The sequence below is a fragment of the Zeus faber genome (assembly GCF_960531495.2).
Source record: "Zeus faber genome assembly, chromosome: 1".
NCBI classification, from domain to species: Eukaryota; Metazoa; Chordata; class Actinopteri; order Zeiformes; family Zeidae; genus Zeus; species Zeus faber.
Window position 1 is genome coordinate 22,564,183 of NC_137193.1, and position 10,549 is coordinate 22,574,731.

The 10,549-nt window shown below is 42.6% G+C and overlaps 1 protein-coding gene across 3 annotated transcripts; it reads right to left on the reverse strand.

Moving 5' to 3' along the window:
• Positions 1-760: 760 nt before the first annotated feature.
• cibar1 (CBY1 interacting BAR domain containing 1) lies at positions 761-10,270 on the reverse strand. 3 transcript variants are annotated; one of them, XM_080001164.1, is made up of 8 exons: positions 10,123-10,270; positions 9,106-9,340; positions 8,114-8,182; positions 6,556-6,657; positions 4,461-4,571; positions 4,136-4,249; positions 1,654-1,773; positions 761-1,232 (listed from the first exon to the last, which is right to left on the reverse strand). In XM_080001164.1, the coding sequence occupies exons 1-8, from the start codon at positions 10,152-10,154 to the stop codon at positions 1,122-1,124; spliced, it is 894 nt and encodes a 297-aa protein (XP_079857290.1). In that variant the 5' UTR covers positions 10,155-10,270; the 3' UTR covers positions 761-1,121. The 3 variants fall into 3 exon arrangements, with proteins under 3 accessions (XP_079857290.1, XP_079857291.1, XP_079857292.1); XM_080001165.1 differs by having other exon boundaries at positions 9,106-9,334; positions 10,123-10,268; XM_080001166.1 differs by lacking the exon at positions 1,654-1,773.
• Between the last annotated feature and the right edge of the window lie 279 nt (positions 10,271-10,549).

Below are 10,549 nucleotides of genomic sequence, written 5' to 3' on the forward strand. Positions count from 1 at the left end.
CGCCTGTGTTTGCATGCACATTAACCTTTATATGAATTCAGGTTAGGTTGATGACACACAATCTTTCATCTCCCCACTTCACTCTTCCACAGCTAATCAGAATGTCTTTTAGACATTGTTTTCAGATCTCTATAGGGCTGGCCAGATATGTCAGAGAAGAAAATAACAAAAAGTGATTAGATTATTCCTTTATGGATGACTAGGTCCGTGTCAGGGATATTTTGGTGGCTCAGACGGATAAGGAGAAACACCCTGGTAATATGGATGCATGTGTTTGTGTTAACAGCCAGCGGCAGAAGAGGCGTCATTATGACTTGGACAGCGGAGGAATGATAAATGTGTTGAGTGACTCATGTGAGATGGACGTGTGAGCCATAAGCCAACGCTCTGTGGGGGGAGGGGTGCGAGGGGGGACACTGCCCCCTCACCCCTACATGGCTTTATAGACTACTATACATATATACATGAGCAGGTTTACAAGCACACAGAAAGCCAGAACACACACACTCAGTACGTGTTGCCGGCGGTGAATTAATTCGCTGTTGTGTAACTGTGGAAGAGACAAGTCACTTAAACTGCAATTATCACATAATTGCAGTTACTGTGACTCAGGGAAAATGACATAATGATAATAATAATAATAATCCTCAGCCTAGCTGGCATTTTGATGCAAATTGACCGTACACTTCTTCTTCTTCACTTTGTTCTTATTCTCAAGGAATTTGATGTCATGAAAGCAGTGACAAAAAAACCCCCAACATAAAAATTAGGCAAATTTTAATCTTCAGATACAGAAAATGTCTTTATTAATGAAATTGTGCAGTATACTGTATTGAACTGGTATATTCCAACACTACCCAAAATAATGCACTTTTGACATTTTTTTTTTTTTTTAATACAAAAATATCGCTACTTCAATACTTGAATGGCGTTTTAATGTAAATAGACTATAACACTAAATGATCCCTCACAATGTACAAGAGATTGCTTGGGTAAACTTCATTTACAACACTGTTTACACAACTTAAGCTAGACTTTGACACGGCCCCTTTAAGTAAAGCATAACAATTAAAAGAGCAATTACAATAGGACAAGAATAATAAAATAAGGAAGTGTGGCGTTTAATTATCATCGTCTGTCACTTCTTCGTCATCATCGTCCTCCTCCTCAGAATCAGATTCCTCATCGTCATCCTCCTCCTCTTTTCTTCTCTGGTGACTTGGGGCCCTGTGCTATTATGCAGAAAACGGAAGATTACGTATGAAACCTCAAAGCTGATATCAATTAAAAAAAAACAACAAAAAAAAAACAACCCAAAATCATGCAAGCACTATTCAGCTTAACCTTCTAAAACTTTGCGTTTTCCTCAAACAAACACATGAGTTTAGAAGGTTTGGGGAACATACAATGGGACGCATGAGATGTTTTTGAGAAGTCATAATAAAAAGGTGACGCGCTGACGTCTTCCATGTGCACTGGTACAGCTGATAAGGTGTTACACGCTATCAGACTGAGAAGCCGACTTAGATATGTGAAGTAGTGAATTCATAGACGAAGGAACAAAAGTCAAACGTCCCGGGACCTCTGGAAATGATCCATGTTCTTTTTTGGAAAACAAAGGTCCCTGTGGCATCTAAAAACACCGCGTCTTACCTGCAAAGTCCCAGTCTTACTCAGGGAGGATCCCGTCCGATCGAGGGAGGTTTTGGAATTAGCTCGCACTATCTCTAAGCGGGACTGGTAGTCGGGGGGATGCAGCAGGCTCCTGAACACCTGCCAAACACAGTAGGAGTTGCTTTTCTCTTGCATCCATTATAGTCTGTATCCCCATAGTACAGGGGATCTACGCTTAGATTGTAAAGACTGAGCAAAAACAACATATTTAAGTGAAAAAAAAATCACGGTAGGGCGTATCCTGAGTGAGGTTGAGACAGACGCATTCTATTTTGAACGAAATGAAATAACTACACGAAAGATAGTTGATCAGCCACAACATTAAAACCACCACAAATAGCCACTAATATTGTGTAGCCTCCACTCGTGCTGCCAGATCAGTTCTGACCCGTCGAGGCACGGACTCCACAAGACCTCTGAAGGTGTCCTGTGGTGTCTGGCACCAAGACGTTAGCGGCACATCCTTTAAGTCAGGTAAGTTGCGAGGTGGGGCCCCCATGAATTGGGCTTGTTGTTCGCGCACATCCCACAGATGCTCCATCGGATCAGACCCTAACCCGGCCATCCACATGATGTAGCATGATGTACTCTACCAACTGAGCAATTGAAGGGACAACTTCAAGAACTGACTGTTCACTTGCTGCCTAATTTATCCCACCCCTTGACAGGTGCCATTGGAATGAGATGAGCAATGTTATTCATTTCACCTGTCAGTGGTTTTACTGTTGTGGCCGATGAGTGTACAGGCAAACAGGTAAATCAACCTAACAGTATTCTAACCCGGTTCTGACAATAAATCCCATATAATTTTATTCAGCTAATATTCTACAATTTAGCTAAAAACAAACACTTCACGTATTTATTGTATTTAGACTATTGCGAGTTGGCCGAATGGTCCCAAAGTGGCTCGAAATCAGGAATAGCCTCATGCCTGTCACTTGTGCCTTCAAGTGATTCAATCTCCCGTGTTTTGTGATGAGTCATTGATAAACAGCCGCGTCTGGATGGAGACTTTCACCTCAGTATGAATGGAATGAAGATGATTCAGAGCAAAAACACACAGGTGAGTTATGTGGGGACTGGAAGCAAAGTTCAAAAGCAACCAGTGGGTGGAAATGAATCATCTGAAAATACTAAAAATATCCTATCACAAAGGAAAGTCGATTTCTTGCTGGTAAATAAAATACATTTTCTATTGCAGATGGCCAGGCAGGCGGCGTAGCCTGGTATTGTGGAGCAAACACCCTAAACTCCTTACAGGGTGTGTGACATGTGAGCAGTTACTCATGAGTGGTTACTTTTCATAGAACCTTGGGCGTGGTTCACTGAATGCGTGAGCTGCAGGAGCTTTTTGATCCGGAGACAACCGATGTAGAAGGACACATCGCAGCACACAACTTCAATATTCAGCATCATAGTCAGAAAACCCTCTGAGGTATTGTTGGAGGGCGAGAGGGACCCCTAAAAATGAAGACTGGCAGGGCAACTTGGGCCTTAAAGGGGAAATATTATGGAAAAACTGGCTTTTGCAGTGCTTGTGTACATACATACGGGTCTCTGATAGGTCTTCTAGCACACAAACGGTGAAATAAGACAACCCAGTCAGTTTTCTGTGGGCTCCGTGTTTCAGAAAATGTGATCCAAAGAGCCGTTCCGATTTGCCTCCCTCTCCTAAGTCATATGGAGGCTCGCTAGAATGAGACCATCCCTCATCTGGATATCTCCACCCACAGCTTGAGAAATACCTTTGCGGGTGTGTCATATACTAGCATTATGTCGAGGCTACGAGCTAAGCATGGGAATTGCTCTGTTGTTGGCTGCACCGACCAGCACAAATCTTAAAAAAATAAATAAATAAAAAAGAGGAATCAATTCAAACTGTCCATGACAAAACTGCAGATGAGCGAAATGTATTAAAAAAAAAAAAATTGTGGTGTGTGTTTCTTTTGCCGTTTTTGAGGGATATCTGTCAACCGTCCCATTTTTCCCTGGATTCTACCGTATTTTACCCTTCTCTCCCACTGCCCTCCCGTATAAATACTTTCCTGTATATCTACCATATTTGAATCCTTTCTAAAAAAATAAAATAAAATAGGTTGGCGGTGCACTGCACAATCAGAGCGATCTCCGCTCCGCTGCGTGTTTCTCCAAACAAAAATCTACAATAAAAACGCATTGTTTTTATTGCACCACTGGGGAGTGTGGGGGTGCTCCCCACGTGCCCCGGTGGTGCAGCAGCTTATTTGCATTTTAAGCGACACACACAGAAACAGTCCGTCGAGAATAGGAGGGGTATAGAGGCACGCTAGAGTGGATGCATAATCTGAGTGGGATCTTCAGCAAAAAACTTCAAAGACGTGTTTTGGGGACCTCAGAGACCTGTATTAACTCGTTGAAAAGGAGCATAATATTGGGACCTTTACGTTAGGCCTCCAAAACGAGTTAGCGAGTTGTGGCCTACCTCCAAGTCCTCCTCTTCGTCCACGCTCTGGATGCTCTGGTATGCGTTGGTGTACACCTCCAGAGCCTTGGCGTGGAACGACATCTCCACCGTCACAAACTCACCAAATATCTTCTGCCGATAGGAAGGAAAAATACAAGAGACAGATTCATGTGTGTTTAGTCACTTAATGGTTGACACATGAGGATTGGAGACAAACACTGTTGAGGTCAGATCCTTTAGTCTGCATACCTATAATAGAGAACTAACACAGGCATGCATTCATTCAGATGCTGAAACCTTCACTGTCTAGTCTGGTAGAAAAGGCCTGTCTGGGGCTACAGACCTTGATGTCTTGAATCTTTTGCTTCTCAAATTCGTCTATCGTCTCCTCCAGCTCCCGGGTGGAGCGCGTGGCATCCATGGTGGCCCGCTGCAGCTCTGTTTCAGCCTGGGATGGAAAACATAATAGCGAGCACACACACACACACACACACACACACACACACACACACACACACACACACACACACACACACACACACACACACACACACACACACACACACACACACACACACACACACACACACACACACACACACTTTAATAACATCTTCGTTCATGGGAGGGATGTAGAAGTCCCCAGTGAGTCACGATGGTCCATTATGAAGGTTGGGAAGCCATTTCAGTGATTAAAATGTCATTACTTTTCAAAAAAATTTGGAAATGGTGATTCAGGAAATGAAAATGAATGAATAGCTGGACACTTTGAGGTCATTTTGCGACAAGAAGCCACTGCCAGAACTTAAGAACCCTGGTGCATTTCGAAAAATATGCCGAACTTCCCGTGTTGAGTCACGTTGCGTTTCACTTGAACTTAAAGACCCAATGAGGCATCATTTTAGAGGGATTATTTCTAGTGTAGACATGGAAAGTGTACAGGGTTCAGGGTTTTATTCCAAAATAAATACCGCTGTTGACAAAACTGCAAACCAAGAAGTAATGTTGGCTGTTTAAACAGAGGATTTGTTTAGGTGTGTGAGGATTCTCACAGGTATTTGGTAAGATCATCCATCACACCAAGGAACTGGAACTTGTTTTACAATGGTACAATTTCCTTTTTTATCATAAGTAAAGACAAACTGAAAAGATATTGCATTAGGATACACAAAGGGGCCTGCACTCTAAACATAACTTTTAACTCTCTTTAGGCTCTAGAAATGTTTCTGAATGTCCATGGCTGTGTTCTTTTCTTAACGGCTTTAGTCTTCAGTCTAGGCACAGTCTTAAATAACATGCCATAATAACTTCTCATTTCAACTGGTGAATTTTTAGCTATTCACAGGTCCATTTACATTTGCTCACAAAAAAAAACAAAAAAAAAACAAAAAACCTCCCATATAAAAAGAGAAGACCCCAAAAGAGAATTTCCTTAACTAACAAGGCCGTTTAACTCATTGAAAAAAAAAAATTAAAAATACTGTATATATATATATATATATATATATATATATATATATATATATATATATATATATATATATATATATATATATATATATATATATATATATATATATATATATATATATATATATATATATTTCTCCTGAGGTTGTAAGAGGACTCTTTTCCAAATACTGATGATGAAAAAAACCTGTGTGCCCATTGTCATCGACTGAGTCACTAAAACAACAATTCTATCACACTTTTTTTTTTTTTTAATAAGTTTTACATTTATTTTATTTATAATACAATAATTAAATTTCTATAATTACATTCCAGAGTAGTTGCTTTTTCTTAGGGAAGTACAACCATTTAACGGGAAATCCTATTTACACTAAAAAGGAACTAGAAAAGACAATATTTTGGAAGTTCCTATCACAATACCTGTCCATTTAGGGTAGAAATAGGAAGGCATTGTGTTTCTAAATAGTGTTCTCAGAGCTAAAGTCTGTCACATTTTTTCCTCAGCCGAGTTACATAACACATTGTTTTTAAAATGATGGTGCTTCCACTTGCAAAGTTCAATAGTTTTTTATCGTTGCGATGGTTTGTGAATTTGTTGTATCGTTCACCATCAATTTAGTCTGTCAGCAACTAAATATTGAATTCTTTCCTCAGCTATAGGCTATACAAGAAATATTGTAATTTCCTTGTGTTGAGGCCATACATCACCAGAACGGAGCTTCCAGAAGGCCAGAGACTCACCTGGGACTGAAGGTTTGGTCAAGGAAACCTGTTAAAATGTCTAATTGTCCTTTGTGGTTGAGAAAGGTGAAGCTACTTTAGTACCAACACGATGAAAAGCACTATGAGATGTTTACTTAGTGGTATAGCAATTAAAAGGCAATCTTGTATATGTAATACAGGTTGACTTTACAATGTCAATGAGCTCGCACAAACAATACAAAGAGTTGTTTTCGATGTAAGGATACAATGATCTGCCTGTCTGAGGGGTTTCTCTGTCTGGTTCTCTCCAGCTGAGCCATCTGCTTAGATTCCCGGTCCCTGGCGCTCTGCGTCAACTTCAGGTCTTCCTGTGAACATAAAACATAATAATCATAAAAATAATAATAATTATATTGCATCCGGCTTCTTGGGCTCCCGTTGCAGACGACGCGGCAGTGTTGGGACTTTTCACTCACAGCGATGACTCTGAGTACAGGCAAGAAGTGAAAAGGCTGGATGCCTGCTGCAGAGTAAACAACCTCTCCATCAATGTAAAGAAACAAAAGGAGATGATTGTGGACTTTGGGAGGACCCGCGCCACTCCCCTTCCTCTAAACACCGGAGGAACAGCAGTGGAGATGGTCTCCTGCTTTAAATACCAGGGGGTGCACACCACAGCGCATCAACACAGCTAGCACAGTGAAGAAGGCCCACCAACACCTCTACTTTTTGAGAAGGCTGAGGAGCGCAGGCCTTGGCACTTCCCTTCTCCTCTTTTTCTGCAGGTGTGTGTGGCGGAGAGCTTCCTCACTCCCTGCAGCGCCGCGTGGTATGGTAACTGCTCTGCCGCAGACAGACAGTCACTGCAGTGGGTGGTAAAGACTGCACAGAAGATCACTGGCAGCAGTCTACCCACCATCAGCGTCATTTACATCAGCAGGTGCAGGAAAAAGGCCTCCTGCATCACAGGGACTCTACCCATCCTGCAAATAAGACTGTTTGTCCCGCTCCCATCAGGCAGGAGGCTATGCAGCATTCAGGCCTGAACCACCAGGCTAAGGGACAGCTTCTTCCCTGATGCTGTGAGACTGACTGTGATAAATTCTGCATCTCACTGAACAATTGCTGCTATTATTATTATTATTGTTATTATTATCATTATTATTATTATTATTATGATGATTATGCTGTACATATCAGGGAACTTTGGGCCCACTTGCCACCTTGTTTATCTTTTAGACCCACATTCTTATTCTTATCCTATTTACAAATGTATTTACTAATATTATTTCAACATTGTATTGGGTCTTTTAGTGTGCTTTCTTTTCTTGGTTTTATTATTTTTATTACCTGCACCGGGACCCGAGTACCTTATTCCGCTCCATTTTCAGGTGCATGTTTTGGAATGGCAATAAAAATGTCCTTATCCTTAATAATAATATATTTTGCTACTGCTACCAGGAGCACCATCATCATATTTGTATCTTGTAATGGTTGTTTCAAATACTGGAGAAATAAATCAAATTAAAATAGTTGGTTTTACTTGCTAACAAACCTTCAAAGAGCTTTGTTTGCATGGGAAGTTAAATGAAGTGTTCATTGGGATGTTAAAACACGTCTTTTTAAATCATTTTCAACCCCTTGAAAATGATTAAAGCTCAGCGCACACATCCATTTACATGGTACATAGAAATGGTTATTGTAAAATAATAGGAATGAATGTCAACAAAACAATCCTGCCCTCTAGTGGTAAATCGAAGTTCTGACCTGAAAGAGTGATTGATTCAATCTAAAAATCAAGACGTAGTAGAGCTGTCCACTCACCCGTTTACGTTTCACAACCGCCCCATAACTTTTTAATGGCTCGATCACTTTAGCCTCAAGCCTCTCCACCTGTGAAACAGATCATTTGTAGTTAGGCTGTGTTTGTGAATGTTCAGTGTTTCTATGAATCTGCTCTAAAACACATCCAGACGATTAAAGGGAAATTCTAGTAGTAGTTCTAGTAATTCTAATTCATTTTTTACCTAAAACACATTTTTCGATAATAGAGCCCACCCGATTGATTGGCATCAGAATCTTTTAAATGTATCTAGTCACGTATCTTTGCAATGAGGCAATCCAATTGCTGAAGAATGTGGTCGCGATTAGTGGTCGACTGATGTGGGTTTTTCAATGGCCGATGCCGATATTTAGAGCAGGGTGGCTGATGGCCCATATTTAATGCCGATAACAAGTTGTTGTTTTTTTGCATGTGATAAAATACAAGAAGGTGCCCTTGATGTCCATGGTGCCCTATGTATGTGCCGCGGTTTTTTTTTTTAACCGTGAATGGGCATCAAGGTAGCACCTTTCCAAGATTGGAACGCATCAGGGCACCCATGATCTGCACTCCACTGCGCACTCCGTTCCCTTATTGAACCAAAACTAAAAAGAACCGCGTTGTGTTTCATACAAGTTAGGAAACACACAAAAACAAACAGATCTAAAATAAAAACACAGGAAGATTGCAATGGAAGCGCACACAGGACGGAGCGCTGTCTGGAGGAGAAAAGCAAATTCAATCCAATTCTCTAAGCTTACGTTATGCCTAAATGGCATAAGTATCTCTAAACAGCACTCCTGCTGTTTTCTTTCAAACCAGGTCGTGGAGGCTCTGCACTTGCCATCTTTAATGAGCTGACACCATCAAAAATGAATGAGGCGGTGGAGACAGCGAGTGAGTGAGAGGCGGTGGTCAACTCGCTGTGGGGGAGAAGAGACAGCGAGGAAGCAGCTGCTACCGGTATATCGATAGTACGGGAAATGTGCATCACCTCGGCTTGGCGATAGTCTTGAATCTTGGCAAGTTGCTCAGCAAAATGCTTCATGCCCCTCTTGAGGTTGGGTGTCTCGTGGTCTGCGTACAGGGAGATCTCCCTCACCAGCAGGTCCGCTTTGTCCCGCAGCCGGGCCGTCTTACGAACGTAACCGGCAAACAGTTGGCACATGTCCCCAAAGTGCTTCTCCACGTTGTTGATGTTCTCCTGGATCTGTCTGGTTTGGCTGTCCCTTTGAGGAGGAGGGGAGAAAAAATATATACTGTGTGCATAAATGACTAAGATTTTCATGATCACATTAACCTCAAGCGGTTATGACAAAAATAATTAACCTAAAAAAAAAGTTGTGTGTTGTAGTTTCGTGGAAATCCATAAAATTGTCTTTGTTGAGGGGATAAGACTGATGAAATGCCATTGGAAGCCGTTCATTTCCTTTACCCTCACCTTCCTTTGATTGGTCAGTGTTTTAGTTCTCTGTCACTTGAGGTGGTGGGCATATCTTTTCAACCAAGGGCGCTATTCTTTCTTACGCTTTGCCCAATTCACCGCAACTGCCTTCCACTTCTTGCGCGAGCTCGATTAGCGGCGGACCCCGCCACCGACAATGGCAACAGCGCATAGAGGAGCGCACACACACACACACGACACATACATTACAACGACTGCTTCGTGTAAAGTGCCAGATATATAAGGGGCTTTCTGAACAAAATAGTCTCACGGATCACTATTTCGAAGTGCACCCTACTGCTGTTACTTCTACATTACGCAATGCTGGGTAAACGCGCGAAAACAGCGCGATAGTCCCACCGCACGGTTGTTAGCTCACGACCAAAACGAGGAGGCGTTATGAACGAGTGCATCCGATCCAACATCATCCGCCATTGCCCCCCCCACTCCGCGCACAGAGCGCAGCTGTGCGCGGCTAGCTTGAGCGAGCTGGTCGGCGTTCGGCGGCTCTACGCGGTCACCTGAAAAACAACCCGTAACAACAAGCAGAAGCGCGTCAGCTCTGACCTGGCTCTCGCGTCTGGGGCGCGACTCATCATCTCCGAGAGCGAGAGAAAGAGAGACTCGGGTACACGGAGCAGCGCACACGGCGCGGCGCTCGTCCAGGCCGTCGGGCTCCACTGCGCAGCGGCAGCCTGAGCTCCTCACACGGCGGGGCGAGCGGCGCCCGGCCCTCGTTGCCATGGAGATGCTCAGCACTTCCGCTCGAGCGCGGCATGCTGGGAAACGGAGGCATTTTGAGGCAGCGGCGTGAACGACAACTATAGTCCAAGGTCAAGTTCAAGGTCAAGTTCAAGTTCAAGAGGTTATTTGTCACATGCGTATACATGCGGTCACACATATATGCGGTGGAATGTCATGACACCCGGTGAGTATTTAGCCATTTGATTGATTTAGCAATTAATGATGTGAAGTGCGTATTTGATGGCGTGAG

Coding starts and splice junctions, on each gene's coding strand:
- cibar1 (XM_080001164.1), bottom strand. CDS start 10,154: ATGATGAGTCGCGCCCCAGACGCGAGAGCCAG. Junction 8,183..9,105: donor AAGACTATCGCCAAGCCGAG/GTGATGCACATT, acceptor TCTGTTTCACAG/GTGGAGAGGCTTGAGGCTAA. Junction 4,572..6,555: donor CCTCAGACAGGCAGATCATT/GTATCCTTACAT, acceptor TTATGTTTTCCA/TCCCAGGCTGAAACAGAGCT.